Source organism: Sus scrofa, chromosome 14 (genome assembly GCF_000003025.6).
Source record: "Sus scrofa isolate TJ Tabasco breed Duroc chromosome 14, Sscrofa11.1, whole genome shotgun sequence".
Taxonomy (NCBI): Eukaryota; Metazoa; Chordata; class Mammalia; order Artiodactyla; family Suidae; genus Sus; species Sus scrofa.
Window position 1 is genome coordinate 6,781,284 of NC_010456.5, and position 20,173 is coordinate 6,801,456.

At 41.8% G+C, this 20,173-nt stretch overlaps 1 protein-coding gene across 8 annotated transcripts in view; it reads left to right on the forward strand.

Moving 5' to 3' along the window:
• Positions 1-18,035, forward strand: part of PPP3CC (protein phosphatase 3 catalytic subunit gamma) — an 87,530-nt gene extending 69,495 nt beyond the window's left edge. Inside the window, exons 11-17 of one of the 8 annotated variants that reach the window (XR_002338570.1) lie at positions 461-487; positions 1,388-1,469; positions 2,082-2,179; positions 10,710-10,739; positions 11,858-12,164; positions 14,333-14,471; positions 16,252-18,035. Coding sequence is in view for 5 of the 8 variants with exons in the window: in XM_003483381.4 (XP_003483429.1) it covers positions 461-487; positions 1,388-1,469; positions 2,082-2,179; positions 10,710-10,739; positions 11,858-12,084 (464 nt within the window). In the remaining 3 variants the exon portion in view is untranslated. Of the gene's footprint in view, positions 1-460; positions 488-1,387; positions 1,470-2,081; positions 2,180-10,709; positions 10,740-11,857 lie in introns of all 8 variants that reach the window. The other 7 variants (XR_002338571.1, XR_002338572.1, XM_003483381.4 and 4 more) reach the window with 7 other exon arrangements.

The window sequence follows — 20,173 nt, forward strand, 5'->3', positions numbered from 1 at the left end:
ATATGAAACTTAAAAAATGGAAAAACTATAATATCTCCAGAAAGATATGTCACTGAATCCATTATGCAAAAACTTGATTTTCTTCTTAAGAGATTTGTAAGCTGTTCATTCTGTTCTTTGTTTTTGTTCATTGGTTTGTTTTCAGCATTATTTGTTCCACAAATAATACATTTTTCTTTGTCTAATTGTATTTTCATGATCTGTGGGGATAGAATATGTTGAAGAATAATGAATGTGAATTAATATAAAACTTTTAAGAAATAAATGACTGGCAAGAAATCTGTAATTTAATATTTTATCATACACCAAAGATATCTCTTCTGAGCTGATTTAGATAATAGCCTGCTTCTCTCATTGCATTTTACTTTGATTTTTTTTTTGTCTTCCATGCAAACTTAAATTTCTCTTCCCATATTTCTATTTTCATCTCCTTGTTTATTGGTGTCTCTTCTCCCTGAAGATCACTACATTTCAAGCTATCAGAAAGGTATCTGACCAAAATGTGCTACAAGCTTAATACTCGCTGTCTGTTCCACCACAGTCTATTAATTAGACTCTTTTAGTTGTAGCTGGGTAATTTCAGACAGGCTCTCCATCCTCCCTTTCTGTTTTAATGTGTATGTTTTCTCTGGACCCTGCTGTAAAATCCTGCAGGATACTGATAGCTGGGGGGTGAGGAGTTTCTGACTTCTGAATGCGGTCACCTGATGCATGCCTGAACCGTGGCTTCTCATGTGTGAGCTGTTTCCTAAATCTTAGATGAGAACAGGCCATAAAATCTTATGTTAACTTTGTTGATGTTGCTTTGTAAAATACGTTACCTATCATCATAATTTGCATTGCACAGTCATCTACTGTAGGAAATAACTCACTAGTTTGTAAATGAGGATTATAGAATGAAAGCAGCTCTCACTGAATTCAGGAGGGCTAGCTGTGTGTTGTGTTTACATGTAGAAAGCAACTGCTCAAATCATCACTTGCCATTTGGCAGGCCAAACCCTGCATCCTAAGGTGGCCCACAGCATTCTCAAAAGAGATCTTTGCTGTAGCAGCTGTCTTTGTTTATGTGTGTGTATTTCATCCTTCACTGTGTTCTACATCTCGGAACCACAAATAAGTTCCTACTTCCATAGATCTGCTCAATCTGTCTTTTTTTGTGGTTCCTCCACTTTTTCTTTCATCTTTTTTCCCTGTCTTCTGGATTATTTTTTTTCTCTTGCTCCTTAGAACTTCCTGGGATTTTTGTTTGTTTAAACAAACCTAGGCCTTGGTTTCTTTTTTAAAAACAACAGTTTCTTTAATTTAGAAAGACACTTCATCTTGCATTTTAAAAAAACTAACCTGCTAACATATCCCTTTAACATACTTATTCTTTGTATTCTCTAAGGAGGCACTACAGTTCGAAAGGAGATCATCAAGAATAAAATCAGAGCCATTGGAAAGATGGCACGGGTCTTTTCAATTCTTCGGTAAGGATAACTCTGTCACTACGTTGTGGGATAAAAGCATTTTGAGAGTAATTTAGAAGGTGATTTCTGAACAGCTCTTTTAGAATTAGAATTTGATTTTAGAACTGTAGGTCTTTGGGTTGTGCACAGATTGAATCAGCCCTACATGGTAAAGTCACTAGAAATGTTCTAGCAAACATTTAATTGGGATGAATTTAGATATTGTGCAGTGAATGCAGTGATTCAGTGTGGATTCTAGAGCCAGATTGCCTGTGTTCCCATCCTGCTCTACATCTCAGCTGTGTCGTCTTGCACCTCATTTTCCTTGTCTGTTAAAAAATCAAAATAGCAGGATCTGCTTTACAAGGTTACTAGGAGGATTAAATAGAATAATTCATGGAAAACATTAGAGCAGCACCTGACTATTAAGTGGCTCTAGTTGAAAACCTGGCTAACTTTAAAATTGGAATATCTACAGAAAACTTCCCTTTCTTTGAGTCAGGGAAGGAGTAGGGCAAAGGAGAACTTGTCCTCCATCTCTGTGCATCTTTTCTTCACCTTTTCCCAGTATCTTTGGGTTGCTGAGTTTTGGACACCCTGGCATTAACCCAGGGCTTTGATCTTCCTTTGCAGGGAAGAGAGTGAGAGTGTGCTGACTCTCAAGGGCCTGACTCCTACTGGTACACTCCCTTTGGGTGTCCTTTCAGGAGGAAAGCAGACCATTGAGACAGGTGAGTATGAAACATGCTCCTTTTGTGGAGGTGTGCGCCTGTTACCTAGCAATCTATGTAAAATTAAAATTTATTTAATTTTATTACCTGAGTTCTCTTGTGGTGCAACAGATTAAGGATCTGGTGTTGCCACTCTAGTGGCTTGGGTCGCTGCTGTGGCTCGGGTTTGATCCCTGGCCCAGGAGCTTCCATATGCCGTGGGCATGCCCCCCCCCAAAAAAAACAGAAAATTAGAGCTTCTTTCAATGATGATGCTAAAGCAGCTGGATATCATCTCTGGGGGAAAAATGGATCTTGACCCTTCTCTCCACACATAAAAACTAAATCAAAATGAATTATAACTTAAATGTAAAAGGTAAAACAATAAAATTCCTAGAAGAAAATATGGAGAGTAAGCATTGGGGTAGATAAAGGGTCCTTAAATACAACACAAAAAGTTCTAACCTTAAAAAAACTAATGAATGAGTTGTGTTAAAATTAAGAATGTCAGAGTTGGAGGAGTTACCGTCGTGGCGCAGTGGTTAATGAATCTGACTAGGAACCATGAGGTTGTGGGTTCAATCCCTGGCCTCGCTCAGTGGGTTGGGAATCCGGTGTTGCCTTGAGCTGTGGTGTAGGTCGCAGACACTGCTCGGATCCTGAGTTGCTGTGGCTCTGGCATAGGCCAGCGGCTACAGCTCTAATTAGACCCCTAGCCTGGGAACCTCCATGTGCCGCGGGAGCGGCCCTAGAAAAGGCAAAAAGACCAAAAAAAAAAAGAATGTCAGAGTTGGAGTTCCTGTAGTGGCTCAGTGGCAGTGGTTAATGAACCTGACTAGTATCCATGAAGATATGGGTTTGATCCCTGGCCCAGCTCAGTGGGTTCAGGATCCAGCGTTACTGTGAGCTGTGGTGTAGGTCGCAGATGCGGCTTGGGTCTGGTGTTGCTATGGCAGTTCCAATTCAACCCCTAGCCTGGAAACTTCTATATGCTGCAGGTACAGCCCTAAAAAAGAAAAAAAAAAATTAGGAATGTCTATTCGCAAAAACTTGAATAGATTAAGAAAGGGAAAAGGCAAACTATAAACTAGGAAAAGATTTTTGTAGTACATATATCTGACAAAGGACTTATATTCAAATTATATAAGGAACTACAACTGAATAAGAAAAACACGACCAATTTTTTTAAAGGGGGCTAAAGGGAGTTTCCTCTGTGTTGTGTGGGTAAAGGATCTGGTGTTTTCTTTGCAGCAGCGCAGGTTTGATCCCTGGTTAAGTAAGGATCCAGCATTGTGGCAGCCGTGGCGTAGGTCACAGCTGTGGCTTGGGTCCATCCCTGACCCAGGAACATCCATATACCACAGATGCAGCCAAAGAAGAAAAAAAAAAATTGTCAAAAAGATTTTAACAAGTTTTTCACAAGATGGTATCAAAATGGCCAAAAAGCATATGAAAAGATGCTTAAAGTCGTTACTCATCTGGGAAATGGATATCGGAACCACAGTGAGGAGTTCCTGTTGTGACTCAGTGGGAACGAATCTGACTAGTATCCGTAGGCATACAGATTCGGTCCCAGGCCTCGCTCAGTGACCATGAGCTGTGGTGTAGGTCACAGACATGGCTCGGATCTCATGTTGCTGTGGCTGTGGTGTAGGCTGGCAGCTACAGCTCTGATTCAACCCCTAGCCTGGGAACCTCCATATGCCATAGGTGCAGCCCTAAAAAAAAAAAAAAAATTAAAACAAAACCACTTTAGCTTTATTCATAATAGTCCAAAATGGAAAACAACCCACATTTCCATCAATAGTAAGGTAGGAATTCCCTGGTGGCTCAGCTGGTTAAGGATCCAGCATTGTCATTGCAGTGGCTTGGGTCACTGCTGTGGTGCTGGTTCCATCCCTGGCCTAGGAGCTTCTGCATGCCATAGGTGCAGCCAAAAAAATAGTAGGATAGGCGTTACCATCATGGCTCAGCGGTAACAAACCCAACTAGTATCCATGAGGATGCGGTTTGATCCCTGACCTCGCTCAGTGGGTTAAGGATCCAGCATCGCATTGAGCTGTAGTATAGGTCACAGATGTGACTCAGATCTGGTGTTGCTGTGGCTGTGATGCAGCCCAGAAGCTGCAGCTCCAGTTAGACCCCTAGCCTGGGAACTTCCATATGCCACAGGTATGGCCCTTTAAAAAAAAAAAAAAAAAAAGTAGGATAAATAAATTGTCTTATATTTATTCAATGGAATATTACTCAGCAGTAAAGTGTAACATTATCAATACATGCAGAAACATGATTGAATATCACACACATCATGATAAACTAAAAAACTACACACAAATGGAGTTCCCGTCATGGAGCAGTAGAAATGAATCCAATTAGGAACCATGAGGTTGCAGGTTCAATCCCTGGCCTCGCTCAGTGGGTTAAGGATCTGACATTGCTGTGAGCTGTGGTATAGGTTGAAGACGAGGCTTGGATCTGGCATTGCTGTGGCTCTGGCGAAGGCCAGCGGCCACAGCTCCAATTAGACCCCTAGCCTGGGAACCTCCATGTGCCACGGGTGTGGCCCTAGAAAAGGCAAAAAAAAAAAAAAAAAAAAAAAAAAGGAACAGGAAAACTAACACTTCTGGGTGGGACCAAATTGAGCAGCAGCTCCCATGGCAGCTGTGGCATATACGGGCCTCTCATCATGATGAGTGTGTCATGGGGCTTCGTCAGCTTCCTTGGAGCCCTGATTCATCCCTGAGGGTCTCAGCCTCACTGCTGCTAGCTCTTATCATGAAGAGAATCCCTCCCTCTGTATGTAAAATCACCTCCATATCCAGTCTACCTTCCTTGACTCACCTCTTTTGGCCATCAGCTGCCTTAAACATTCACATCACAATGAGTATCTTACACTGCAATGCAGTATTTTTTTCCTTTTACACTTCGATGAATTATGTGCCTACTTAACCTAAACCATGCTGACTCCATGAAATGTTCACACACCCTTCTGAGATAGAAAGTGCTATTCTTGGAGTTCTTGCTGTGGTGCAGCAGGTTAATGATCTGCTTGTTTCTATGGAGATCCCTGGCCCTGCGCACTGGGTTAAGGATCTGGCATTGCTGCAGTTGCGGCGCAGGTTGAAGCTGCAGCTCAGATGCAGTTCCTGGCCCAGGAACTTCCATATGCTGTGGATGCAGCTGAAAAAGAAGGAAGGAAGGAAGGAAGGAAGGAAAAAGGAGAAAGAAAGAAAGGAAAGGAAGGAAGGAAGAAAGAAAGAGAAAGAAAGAAAGAAAGAAAGAAAGAAAGAAAGAAAGAAAGAGAAAGAAAGAAAGATTCTCTTCTGAGAAATATATTATTCTCTCCTTGGTCTTGTGGATTTGAAAGTGGCTCCTGCCTGCTCACAACATGGGAATCCCCAAAGTGTTTAAAAACAGTTCCAACACAGGAAGACCCCATGGGGCAGTCAGGAGGAGAACTTGCTCAGAGGGAAGATCTGTCCCACTGGAATGATGCCAAACTATATTTTCAAGATGGATTTATTTCCGCCATCTTTTAGGATAAATTATTTTTCTGCTTTCAAAAAAGGTGGGGGGAGAGAATGGACAGATTAATTAATGGCAAAAGAAGTCAGAGTGGTGCTTCCTCTGGTGGGAGAACATGGACCCAGAAGGGGCGCAGGGTGCTTCTGGAGTAGTGGAAATGTATTGTGTCCCTATCTGGGTGGTAGTTACACAAGTGTACACATATATAAAAATATATTAAGCTGTACACTTCAGATTTGTACACATGTTATGACTCACTTGTGTATGTTGTATACCCTCATGTGGGGGGCTAGAGTTTTTCACTCAGAGAGGGAGTTTGCCTCTTTGCCTGCAGGCCATATCCTACAACAGTGCCACAGTCACCTCCTTACCACAGAGCGTCTGCTCTAAGAATTGTGTGGGTGCTGACTCTATGGAACCCTGGAATGAAAAGAACAATGTTGGTCAGAATAAACAGCCAAGCAAGGGGAAGAGAAATGAGATCAAATCATTGGATGACTATTCCAGGCATGAAAACTGGAGTTGGAGTCCCCCCCTGTGGTGCAACAGAATCAGTGGTATCTGTGTAGTGCTGGGATGCAGATTCAATCACTGGCCTGACATAGTGGGTTAAGGATCTAGCGTTACCCACTTGGCTCTGAACCCTGGCTGGAGAACTCCATATGCCATGGGGCAGCGAAAAAAGAAAGAAGAAAGAAAACTGGAGTTGAAGCATTGAAAGTTAGAGTTTCACTGCTTTTTTGCCCCCTTGTTTTTTGAATTGTTTCTACTTAACTTTTTCTTTTTCCTTGTCATCCTGACACAGGAATTCTTTGTGTTTTGTGAACGTTCCAGTGCTATTGATTAATAGGAACCACACCTCCTCCCCTCTTTTTATAGGATTGATTTCCTCCTCTTTCAGATTGAATACTGAAATATTAGAGGTTAGCAATTTATAAGGAAGAGAGAACATTTTTTCCTAGGAAGTACATAATTAACTTTCTTCTATAGTTTGATAGAATCAATAAACTGTTTCAGATTGAATTTTTCTCTCAAATGCACAGTTTCTTGTGAGCAAAATGCTTTCCCCCCCTAACTTTGCTGCTAGTCCTGTGAGATATTCCAAGAGCAGCTCTGACAGGGCATTTTAGAGTTGATAGGTAATATGGAGAAAGAAACACTGTGTCCTTAGCATCCTTTCTTGAAAAGTTCCAAAAATTTGCTGATCACAAAGTTGTTATTTTAATCTCAACCAAATTCTTCTAGACCTTGATTGGAAAGAGTAAATCTGCAAATCTGAGATAAGTAACGAAAAGAATTTTATAGATGTGTAATTTGGAGATTTGTTGTTTATGATCCTTGGGTTGCCTTTGTTCTCAGTCCCAAATATATCTAGTTTCTCTTCATTCTTAACTTGAATATGAGTGCTTTAATCAATATAGGATTGTTTATTGATACCTCCCAAGTTGATAGAAATCTTAGGAATGTGTAAGAACAAAACTAAGGTTGCAGCCAACTTTTTAAAGCTGTTATTCTCTCTGATTGGCATGAACTGAGTTTATTTTGTCATTTTCCCATCAGAGCCTCTGTTCGACAGGTTCATTGGCAAAGTGGAACATGAGCTAAAAAGGGCCTTTTATTTTTTATGTAACTTTACTTGGAGAGCTTTCAACCACCAATATCCCATCCCATGCGGCCTTATAGCCTACATTCATTTATGCCCCACCTTGTTCCAAGAGGGATTTGAGTAAGTTACAGCGCACATACAACACAGTGAAGTGAAATAAGTATGCTTGGAAATTGGAGCACAAAAGGAAAACATAACCAGTGAAAGCCAGTAGTCAGCCACAGATTTGACTCCAGGCTTCCTAGTAGCCAAAATGAAGAGGAAAGACTGTAAGATAAAAAACAGGTCAATTATAAATTGGACTACATCAAAAGTTGGAATCATCAATAAAGTGAAAAAGGCAACACACAGCATAGATGAATATATTTACAAATCATACATCTGGTAAGGACTAGTATCTAGAAAATGCAAAGAACTCTTATAACTGAATAATAAAAGACAAATAACCCAATTAAAATGGGTAAAATATTGAATAGACACTTTTCCAGAGAACATATAAAATGGCCAATAAGCATATGACAAGGTGTTCAGCATCATTAGACATTACCCTCAATGAGATACTACTTTAAACCCACTAGGATAACTGTAATTAAGAAGACGAATATAAGTGTTGGTGAGAATGGAGAGAAATTGGGACCTTCTACACTGCTGGTGAAGACGGAAAATGGAGCAGCCCTTTGGAAACCAATCTAGCAAGTTTCCTAGATGATTAAACATAGAGTGAATCTTGCGACCGAGCAGTTCCACTCCTAGTCATATACCCAGAGATATGCAAACATTCATGCAAAAACGTGTAAGCAAATGTTCATAGCAGCTGCTTTGTAATAGGCAGTGTAAACAATACAACTGTCTATCACCTGATGAATGGATAAACAAAATATGGTATATGCATACAATGGAATAGTATTCAGTCATAAAAAGGAATGCTGTAATGATACAATTCTCAACATGAATAAACCTTGAAAATGTTATGCTAAGTGAAAGAAGCCAGTCACTAAAACCACATATTGTATGAGTCCATTTATACGAAATGTCTAGAACAGGCAAATCTGTAGAGACAGTAGATTAGTGGTTGACTGTAAGGTTAAGGGGAAGGGATGAGGGATGGAAATGGCTTTTTTGGAGGGTGATGAAAGTATTCTAACCATAGAATACAATCATTGAATTGTATGACATAACAAGTGAATTTTATTGTGTATGAATTATATTGCAGTAAAGATTTTTTGAAAATTATCCATGAGGATACAGGTTTGATCCCTGGCCTCACTCAGTGGGTTAAGGATCCAACGTTGCCATGAGCTGTGGTGTGTGTAGTTTGCAGACATGGCTCGGATCTGGCATTGCTGTGACTGTGGTGTGGGCCGGCAGTTGCAGCTCCAATTAGACCCCTAGCCTAGGAACTTCCAAATGCCTTGGGTGTGGCCCTAAAAAGCAAAAAGCAAAAAAAAAAAAAAAAGTTTCTCAGTTTCATATGACTGTTTCTTTTTGTTGTTGTTGTTTTGCCTTTTCTAGGGCCGCTCCCACGGCAGATGGAGGTTCCCAGGCTAGGGGTCTAATCGGAGCTGTAGCCACAGGCCTATGCCAGAGCCACAGCAACGTGGAACCCGAGCCAAGTCTGCAACCTACACCACAGCTCACGGCAACGCCGGGTCCCCAACCCACTGAGCAAGGCCAGGGATCGAACCCGCAACCTCATGGCTCCTAGTCGGAGCCATTAACCACTGCGCCATGACGGGAACTCCGAATATGACCGTTTCTTATAAGGAATCCTCAGTGCAGACTGATATCTCCCCCACCCCCGTCTTTTCTAGGGCCGCAACTGCAGCATATGGAGGTTCCCAGGCTAGGGGTCGAATTGGAGCTGTAGCTGCCGGTCTACACCAGAGCCTCAGCAGCTCTGGATCTGAGCCACATCTGCAACCTACACCACAGCTTACGGCAATGCTGGATCCTTAACCCACTGAGCGAATCCAGGGATCAAACCTGCAACCTCACGGTTCTTAGTTGGATTTGTTAACCACTGAGCCATGACGGGAACTCCAAGACTGATACCTTAATACCCAGTGCAAAAAGCAATTCTAGGAGAACTCAAACAGTGTGGTACTAGTATACATTTTACCACAGATATAGCTTTTAAACTCTAATTAGACCAACATTCTGTATACAATTTCACATATTGCTTTGTTCTCCCGCTTCCTAACAGTTGCTTCAGTGATATGTTCTTTGAAGGCACTATCATTTTGTTGTAAGAGTTTATTTGTTCTCTTTGAGGAGATTTGAGAGGATGTGACATTGCTTTAACACATGCCTATGAATGGTTGACACATGTAAGCACTTGATAAGTTGATTCCAAGTTTCCATTTTTCACATTGTGTTGGGAAGTTAATTTTCACTTCTTCCAGTTTCTCCTCTCTGATTGATATAAAAAGCCCCAGGAACAGCAAACTTAGTGTTCATTCTTCTTCCTTGCCTTCTTTTTAAAAATTAGTATGGGAGGAACTGACAGGGCTGTCCTGATAGGATCTTTCTTACTACAACCTGTAACCTTTTCATGTATTAGGGCTTTTACTATCTTAGAAAGAAAATGCAAGACAGTTTACCTGTTGGTACTAATTTTTAATTTTAGCTTCCTTTTCCATCACTGAAGGAAAATAGCACCTTCTTAGTAATTGGCCTGCTCTCTCACACAGCGAATGGAAGCCATATGGGTTGGAAATGTCAGCCTCTGCTGTGTCTCAGATCCCAGATGGTACATGAATTTGTATTTGGAATTGAATAGCTTTATGCCTTTGGCAGCTTAGCATCCCCCCTCCCCGAAAAGAAATAACCCCTCACTTATAACCCATTTTTCTCTACTTCCAAATACCAGTCTGTTATTCAAAGGCCACCCTTTTTTATTAAGTAATTCTAAAGGACATTTGGACTCCACACAAGTTTACTTGGAAGCATTAAGAAATAGTTTTAAATAACTTTTTTTAATAGGACACAGCAGCAGCTCATTCAACACCATCTGAACTATCACAGACTAAAGAACAGTTGTAATATTGAATGATTTGACTTGACATATTTTGACATGTGAATGCCAGGTTGTAAATTAGCAGCTGGCTATTTAAAATAAGGAAAGCGACATAGCTCTTGGTTTCCTCTAGTCCCCATTGTCTTAGCTATGGATGCCATTAGCTAAAAGGTTCTCATGCCACTTACAATGTTAAAAATAATAGAAACTCCACACTTCATACTCCCCGCCCCATTTAGTTTTTTAAGTGATCCTCTCGCTTCTCTAACTAGTTGACTTTTATTGTGGAAGTGAATAGGCCATAAGGTGGGACCTTGGGATATCTGTGCTGGCAGCAGTGCTGTTGGTTTACTCACTCTTTTTCTGTCTTCATTTTTGCATGCCACTGCTCCTGCCTCTTACAGCCACAGTAGAAGCGGTAGAGGCCCGGGAAGGTATGGCCATATTCCTCTGATAGATGTGATCATGTGTCTGTCTACTAGTTTTAAAAAGCTTTGTCAACAGTTGAAATCTTTTATTATTGCATCACCAGAACTGTAACAGTGAGGATAGGAATAGATATCTCCAGGCATGCTCACAAAGTGTTTCCTTCGTGTCGTGTATTTGTATTAATTTAAATGACCCTCTCCACAGCTAAAGGCCTTTCTGGGCCCTATCAGTTTTAATGCAAGGGCTGAAGCTTAAGCAGCTGGTCATGAGGGGTCAAGTGATATCATCTCATAGCCCTTCTGCATCCAAGAGGCATCCATTTGGTTATCAGAGATTCAAGCCATCCGCCTCTTTATCTAATGATTCCAAAGCATATCAAGAGTGGAGACAAAAGTAGATGGGAATTTGATTTGTTTCTGAAGTTTCCCTAAGTCAGTCAAACTAAATTATCTTTGTCTCTATGAAAGCAAATTTAAAGTAACAAATTGTCTATAAATCTGAGGATAAAAACCATTGGACTTCATAAACTGGTGTCATCAATTTAATTGTTCTGTGAGATAAGGTGGTTCACAATGCGAATGCCTTTCCTTGGTGATACAAAAAGTTCAGTCAGAAAGAAAATATCTAGAATTGATCTTTTAGATGGCTTTTAACTTATGTTCAGCTCCTGGTTGTGCAAGATAAAACACTGTCCTTCTAAGCAAACAGATTCGCTCTTTTGTTACTTTTTTGTGTGGTTGATGTGATGTTTGTGTTAGAGTAACTACTCTGCTTGACTTGTTCTACTGTTCTAGTGTTGCCTTTTTTCTCTCTCACTGAGCACGTTTCTGGCCCATAAGAGACGCTTTCAAATGTACTGGGGCTTTTTGTCAGGTTTACTTTTGCTGTGATTAATTGTATTGAGCTTCAGTGAAAATTACTTTGACAGTTTCAGTGGCCCTTTGGGCTTTAAGGAAGCAGTAGCTTCAGCCAAGGCTAATTGAAATCAAATATTGCCCATTCCTTCACCAGACATGTGCTCCACAGCCACCATTCTATGTTTTTCTCTAGGAGGTTCGTATGCTAAGAACTTAGAGTCCCTTTGCTGTCTAATTGAGCTCCTCCTTTTCCTGTTTTTCTGTAGCCATCAGAGGGTTTTCGCTTCAGCACAGGATCCGCAGTTTTGAAGAAGCCCGAGGTCTGGACCGAATTAATGAGCGGATGCCACCCCGCAAAGATAGCCAATACTTTGATGGGCCAGTGAAATTGGTAACCCCTGTCCAAGCAAACGCCGTGCACAGGAACGACAGGGGGAGAAGAGCCAGTAATGACTCGGAGCCCAGCAGTGGTACAGGAGGATCCAAAACTTAAGAACACATTTTACTTATTTATTATTGGGAAACAAAACAAAAACAACTTAAACCTGGAGGTGCATTTATCCTGTAAGAAAGGTGACCGTTTTGTAAATTCTTTTAATTTATGTTGAATATATATAAAAAGTGCATCTGTTTTGTTTTTCCCTTTTCCCCCTGATTTTTAGGAACTGATCCGATTGCCTGATACATATGTGAAGTCTTGTGCTATAAAGGGGACCGTCCCCTAATAAAAGGGCCTTGGAAACCTCCACCCTGGGTTTCTGACTTGAACAACTAGCCAGCCTTTTCTCTTGTTTTTGGATGCTAAAATCTTTCATTTCAGACTAAGCGCTTTTCAAACACAGAAGGGTTTTTTCTTTTTCCTTTCTATAGGGTACCACTGAAGAAGATCTCTTAAATTTCAGTGGCTAGAATTTCTCTTCTTACGGAAAACTTGATTATAGAACTTCTAAGTGAATAACCCAAATGCAGTGATTTTAAAGGGCCAAGGGAAATGTTTTCCATAATAACCCACTTTTCTCTGGACTCAGTTATTCTGACTGTATTCTAGTACACCAAAATAAAAAATAATGAGGGGTTTTCCTAGAATTACTTAAAATTTGTTCATCTAACCATGAGCATGATTGATTGAAACTTCCCTTAGAACTTTGGAGGTTTCTTAAATGTTGCCACATCCTTTTGCTTTTATTTTTGAACCCTGGGTGACTTAGTCCATCTGCAAAGGAAGCAACAGTTCTAAATATTTTATAAATGCCCTGTGTAGAACCTTGAACGGTCAGACCGTTCTGTGTGTATACCCTTCTGTGTTACTGCACCAGCTCCCACATCTATTCTCCTCAGCATCCATCTGTTTTTCTGTGTCAGCATTTTTGAAACCAACTAGGGTAATGGAAACTGACTAGGTTAGAATGGTCCCCTTGCCAACTGGAAGTCTTGCTGAAGGGCATTGGATGAGTGAGGATTTCCTGTCCATTAATTACTGGGATGTTTCTCCATTTCTCAACACTCATTAGGTTGAATTGTGTGTCAGTCTCTGGCAGCCTGTTTTGGAATATGGAAACAATTGTTCAGATACAATATTTGAATAATCTTCCTTTAGTTTTTCAAATCACAATCAACCCCATCGTGGCTCAGTGGTTAACAAACCCGACTAGTATCCATGAGGACTTGGGTTTGATCCCTGGCCTGCTCAGTGGATTAAGGATCTGGCGTTCCTGTGATCTGTGGTGTAGGTCGAAGACACAGCTTGGATCCGGAGTTGCTATGGCTGTGGCATAGGCTGGCACCTGTAGCTCCAAGTCAGCCCCTGGGCTGGGAACTTCCATATGCCATGAGTGTGGCCCTAAAAATACAAGACAAAAAAAAGTGAAGGAAATTTCAGGGATCCTTAGGCTCCCATTTGTGGTTTAGCCTGGTGACAAGTGCCATGTCATAATACTCATTGGTCAGCTTTACATTGAGTGTACATGTCTGGGCGACACCACATCAAAGTGCATACTGTGGGATTAATGTCATTTGGCACAGGTGTCCGGCATTGAGGCAAGTATCTCAGAAAGTAGTAATTTATGTTTGGAGCTTCATGGACACCATTTTCAAAACCGTAATTTCATGAGAAGAATGATTTAGCCCATCTATCTCTGTTTCCTTCTGCCTTGCTAACAATTCCTGATTTGTTTATGACTGAGATCAAAGCATGTGGGGATTAGAATCTGGTGGCATAGTTTGTTCTGTTAATCAAAAAGGTAGGATATTGGGAAGGAGATGGAAGATCTCTTAGCAGTGTGTGAGTAAAACGTTTGAAAGAAAGGAGAAAAAGTCTCAAGCAGTTGTCTTTACTGACCATCATTTCTTTATAACCAAAGAGGAATTCATCACTTGCATATCCTCATACCCCTCCCTCCCCCAAGCCCAGTACAGAAACGGCTGCTGCTTTGGAAATCTCACTAATGTGCAGGTCAGTTCACGGGACAGGTTTGACGGACAGGACTCCCTGATCCCTTTCTCTTTCCATTGAGGCTACTGCTGTACATACACACGCACAAGGAGAAGCCCTGAGCTTCACTCTTAAGGGCTTCACTCAGCAAGGCACATAGTGAAATAGTTATTACAAATCTTTATAAGCAAAAAAATGTTTTAGTGAAAAGGATGATTACTTTGGAAATCACCTTCATTGTCTTTTCAAAATGAAGTAGTACGGTAAAGCAGTTTTCCTTGACAGCCATGTGAAAAGATGTATTTTATAGGTATCCTTTGAGCTGTTGAAGGATCCGCTGGAGTACAGAGTTAAGTTGTCATGATTCAAGAAAATTGGAGAGGGCTCACAAGGGCGCAACAACAGCTCTTGAAGGAAGTTAGGTTTGGAGATCCCGTTGAATGCTAAAGGTAAAGGCATTTCGTATGTTCTATTGAAAGCTGGGGTGTATATTTCAGCACTTTAGAAAGTTGTGTGGTGAGTGCGTCTATGACACACGTAGCTTCTTAAAGCCAGACCAGCAATCAGTGTATATATATATATTTGCACCTGTGATTCAGGACAGTTTAGAAGGCATGAATCTTAGGAATATATTGTAATAACAGTATTTGTTCTTCACTTTAGACTTCATTGGAGGGTTTTAACATATCATTTAAGGTTTTAATCTAAACAGTAGCTCTTGAGATGACTGGGTGACCATAGGACTACCTGAGGCCTGATAGTCTGCCTAGGGCCCTCATATCAAACAAACCTTTTAAACTGTCAGCATTCTGCAGTGTTGCTGTTTTCAAAGCCTCTTCTGTTTTTACTAAATCCTCCTCCTGTATGATCTAAAGATACTAAAAATACTTTTCTCTTGTTCTCCTTCACTTGAAGGTCCACAGAGACCTTATGCAACTTCTCTCATCTGGTGGGGGGGTTGGGGTTGACAGGGGACACTTCTCACGTCAGTTCCCTAGACCTATCAGAGGGCCCCTTTGTAAACTTTTCTGAAATAACTTTTTGTTTTTTGAGGGCCGCTTCCACAGCATATGGAGGTTCCCAGGCTAGGATCTAATGGAGCTGTAGCCACCGGCCTTCACCAGAGCCACAGCAATGCAGGATCCGAGCCATGTCTTTGACCTACACCACAGCTCACAGCAACTCTGGATCCTTAACCCACTGAGCGAGGCCAGGGATCAAACCCACAACCTCATGGTTCCTAGTCAGATTTGTTTCTGTTGGGCCATGACAGGAACTCCCTAAAATACCGTTTTAGAAATGATACTTCCCAAGGAGCAGTTTTCCCAATTTTGTTACGTTTGTATCATATGAATTTTTTTTTTCTTTCTGTCTTTTCTAGGGCCGCACCTGCAGCATATGGAGGTCCCCAGCCTAGGCTAGGGGTCAAATCAGAGCTACAGCTGCCGGACTACACCACAGTCACTGCAACGCCAGATACGAGCTGAGTCTGTGATCTACACCACAGCTCACTGCAACGCCGGATCCTTAACCCACTGAGCGAGGCCAGGGATTGAACCCGCAACCTCATGGTTCCTAGTCAGATTTGTTAACCACTGAGCCATGACGGGAACTCCCATATCATACAAATTTCAAATTGATTAGATGACAGTTCTTATTAGGAAAAATTTTAAAACTCATCTAATGCAATTTCAATCTCTGTTTTGAATATTTAGTGCAAAAGCAAAACAATAAACTGTGTGTGTGTGTGTGTGTGTGTGTGTGTGTGTGTGTGTGTGTGATGGAATACTAAAACAAAAGTAGCCTGTTTTCTTTAAAACCTCAAGGTAACACTTTGAAGATGGGTATAGACATTGCTGATTCTTGCATTTTTTGACTAGCTATTGACCAGCAAAGTGAAAATGGCTTGTCACACTGATGAGCTTGATACGGTTTCTTGCCTAGAGATAGAAGAAGCCAACTCTCCAGGAATATCAGTATTTTTCATGTCCTTTTATCTGTATTTACATTGCCTTTTCTGTTCCTACAGAAGAGTTGCAGTTCAATGAAGCAAACTTTTCTCAATAGCAAAGATTTGCTCTCTTATCTGGATTACTGACTTTCTGACACTGTTCAAAGTCAGAAAAGGTCTTGTTTTGTAAGCAGGATATTATTATTTAATGTCACTATGGAGTAAGGGTGAGATTTCTTACAACTGGATAACTTTGCGGCCTTGGCATTGTCTCCTAGATCATCTTCTGAGTAATTTCAGAACACAGAGTTTGAGGCAGCTGCTTTCTATAAGAAAAATATTATAAACCATGCCTGTGTGAGACACAGCCGAGCTCACTGCTCATGGCCATTACTCAAGATATCTCTCCAGCTTCTCAGAGTGAGTAAGGCTGAAATCTGTTCCCTCTACCTTCCCTTGTTTTATGTAAATATTAAAACTGATCTCCAGAATTTTTGACTACACCATGTCTACAAATATAAAACTCAAGCTCTTGAGAATTAAGTTTGTCCTGCCCAATCTAGGTGACCAGTCAGTTAAAATGGCTTAGGAAGAGCTTGTACCAGATTGACTAGTTCATGGGTTTTCTTTGTATCAATTGTCAAGTTCTTTCCTTCAGCTTTTGTACTGAAAATTATTTCTGCACCCATAAACACTTATTGAGATATCATTCTAGAATCTCCAATGTTTATTATACTTGTTTTAGTAACAGTGGAACCCAAGTGCTTCTTAAAACATTATTCAGCTTTCCCAACACAGGCTGGAGGGTGGGTGAACCCAGAGCCCCAGTTGTGGGGAGAAGGCTCCAGTTTCCTGAATTTGTGGTTATCATCATGGATACCACCTTGTCTGGCACCCAGGTCCACATCTTTTCTGAAAACTGCTGTAAGAGTGAGTACAGGGCAGCCTAGGGAGCCCCAGCAGCAGCAGCAGGAGGGTTCAGTTTACCTGGAGGGCAGTCCCCAAGCGTTGTAATGCCATAGCCTGTCCTCAGCACTGCTGTGATCAAAGGCTCGTAGCAAAGCCCTAAGAGAGCAGATGCTTATAGAGGAAGAAAGTTGTATGGGAAAAACAGGGTTGTTACTCTTGAACAATAGAGCTTCGTGCCATTGACAGAGTGTGAAAGAGGGAACCTGCGTTCCTTTGAAACGTGTGACCTGACCTGCCAGTGTCTAGCCAGCCAAAGTGAATGGGGTCAGGGTTACCTGCCTTCTTCTATGCAGTCACAAAGGTGAAGGTGATCCTGGAGAGTATATTCCCTCCCGGGAGGCCATGGCCTCATGCCCCAGCAACCTTGGCAAGACTTGCTAAAGAACACCTTTGTCCAAGACAGGGTTATCCATCTTCTCCTCTTCTCCACCCTCAAGACAAGTCTGGGTGGCTTAAGATCAAGAAGTGAGGACATGGACGTGGACCATCCCTCTGAGCAGCTCTGAAGGAGGGCCATGCACACTGCCTTCCTGTAAGTTCTTGCCCAGATTCCCTTCACTCCCTTAACATAGCGATCTCCAAGTAACTTCTTTTTTTGCATGTTAAAGTGCATGTGATAACAAAGAGGTCTACTGTAGATTTTGACTTGTGGCAGTAAAGATGTGGTTTTGTCTGTCAGAGAACCTTTCTGAAGATGCCATCAAGAGCACCTGACTTCTCCTTTCTCAGAGCACTGTGACCAGCAGCTATGTTTCCTAACAGAAATGTCATTCAGTGGGCACTTTCCAAAAAAGGGTCCTAAAAGAGGTGGTCAGATGTATGAGACTAGCTGGTGGCGTCATTTTTTAAAGGCTTTTCTGGATGATGGATTATTTGCTTGTGCTTAGAGGTTACTTGCTCTTTCCTGCTTTCGGTTATGTTAAAGCAAATGGTGGAAATGTTATTTGTTGGCAGAAATCAGTTAATAAGTCTTTTTTTGGTGTGTGAACGAGAAATTAACTTGTTAAAACTTTCTTACTGTAAATTGGAAGTCATCTTGGAAAAAAAAAAAGAAGAAGAAAACACTCCTAAAATTAAAGATAACTTTATTGGCTTCCTGTGTCTTTATTTCCTTTATTTCCTAGTGGAGACACTTGTATTTGGCTCTTACCCATTTAGTAATTCCAGAGCTCAAGGGAAAGCCTTAGGTTCCGTGTCTGGTCTGGTCTCTGATAATGCCTAGGAACTGGCCTCTCAAGGAAAGGAAACCCATCACAGTAAAAGGAACCTCTTTTCTTCGCCTCTTCAGCTCCCTAGTTTTAAATCTGCTTTGCTGGCTGTGCTGGTGTTTGTTTCTCCCACTCAGAATCCATTCCCTTGCCCTGGCCTCCTTCCTGGCACTTCGCCCACCACAAACTCACGCTCAAGTCCCAGCTCCTTCCGTGGCTTCTCCAGCAGAGGCCGCTACTCAAAGAAAAGGAAGACAGACATCCCAGAAAACACTGTCTTTACAAAAGATAAAAATAAGTTTATCATAGCAATTTAATAACTCTGCATGTGGTCCTAATATAGACACAGGTGAATTCCATCATGGGAGAAGTGGAAGAAGTCAGAGAGGAGTTGAAATGGAGTTGGACGCCCAAGAAGGGAAGTGTCAGGCCAGCCTTTGGTTCCTCGAGAAAGTAGAAATACCACGAGGTGCTGTGGATCTGTAAGGAAAAATAACACACCTCGGGGCAGGCGGGGGGCTGAGGGGTAGGCTCTTTAGAGATGAAAATGTGTCAGTGAGGGGATCCTATCAGCTTCAGCAGTAGAGGTTGAAAGTCTAAATCAGTTTCACTCTCAGTGCAGCCACAGCAAGGGCCACAGTGCAGTTTACGGGCTGGAAAATGAGCCCACAGTTCTCATTCCAAATAAGCTACATATACATTTGGGGATCTTTCGTATCCCAATAGCATCCTCACTTAGCAGTGTCCTTACACTTCAGCTAAACCTTCAGTAAAATGAGGTAATACTTGCCTTTATTTCAGAGTCATGAAAAAAAATTTTTTTTAGGCCTGGAAATTAAGAACTCAAGTGCAAATTCATATTTACCTCTCACTCCATCTAGGTCCAATCCCTGCTCTATTGCCTGCTGTATGTAATTGCCGGGTCTTTTGGGGGTTTTTTAAATCATAACTTCCAGGTTTTAGAAAGTCGGTTCAATTTTGATACAGTGGATTAGTAATAGTGGTATGTTAGCCTTTTTAATGTTGCTGCAGTTCAAGAGAAGGTTCATCATAGAATTCAAGGAGGTGGAACGACAAGGTCATTCTTTTGTTTGGAAGCCAGCGCTCTGCCTGGCAGTATCCACTGGCCAGAAAACCAGCCCTCTTATCTTCCTTATCTCAGTTTACCTGCTGGGACGGGGTGACGCAGACCTAGTTTTCCAGCTCCTGGTCTGTGTGCCCTGCTTTAAGGCTGAGTTAATTTGGCCGGGTTTTCCCTCTGAGGTCATCATTTATTTATCTTTCCCTCATAAAATCAGCTTTCTGAAGAGCTGACAGCCACTTGCTCTGTCTTTCTGTCCTGAGAACTAAAAGAGGTTCATCCAGTTCAGTCTTTCTCAAAGACGCCCCATCTGTGCTTGCCTGCTCATCTATAAAAGGAGGGAGAGAGAACAGTCGTTGGCATGATGTCAGTGGAAAGGCCTCCCCGAAGACAGACTAGTAATTGGATGGACAGAAGGCTGAGCTCTCTCCCAGCCTCCCGGGTTTGGATGTGCTTGACTCTCAGAACCTTGACTTACGTCACATGTGTGCTATGGAAATATCTGTGTCAGCCAGGCCTGAACCCCTCACTCTCTATCCCATGGGGATCCACTCGCCCTGGCTGCCAGGTCCCAACACTGGCCGCACTTGACCTGTAATGGGTTTCTTTTTTCACTCACAGAGATCCCTGACTTTACAGCAACTGAACCAAAACACTTGGATTAAGCCGAGGGTCTTCCAAGTGTCCCAGTGAGTCACTTATGTTCCCCTTCTCCCACTCCTGTTCCCATGAGTATTTGGCCTGATGAGGACTTTTAGTAGAATTGGCTGGCGACCTTAGCAAGAGCTAGAATCAGGAGAAGGGGACAGAGCCCAGGGGACGAAACAGTCCAGAATTGTGCTCATGTCTTGATGTGCCTTGGTTTCAGTTCCTCGCTTTAGAATTACTGTGGTCTTCCCTTCTAGAGAAGTCCAGCTCCTCAGAAGGGACAGTGCTTTCTTT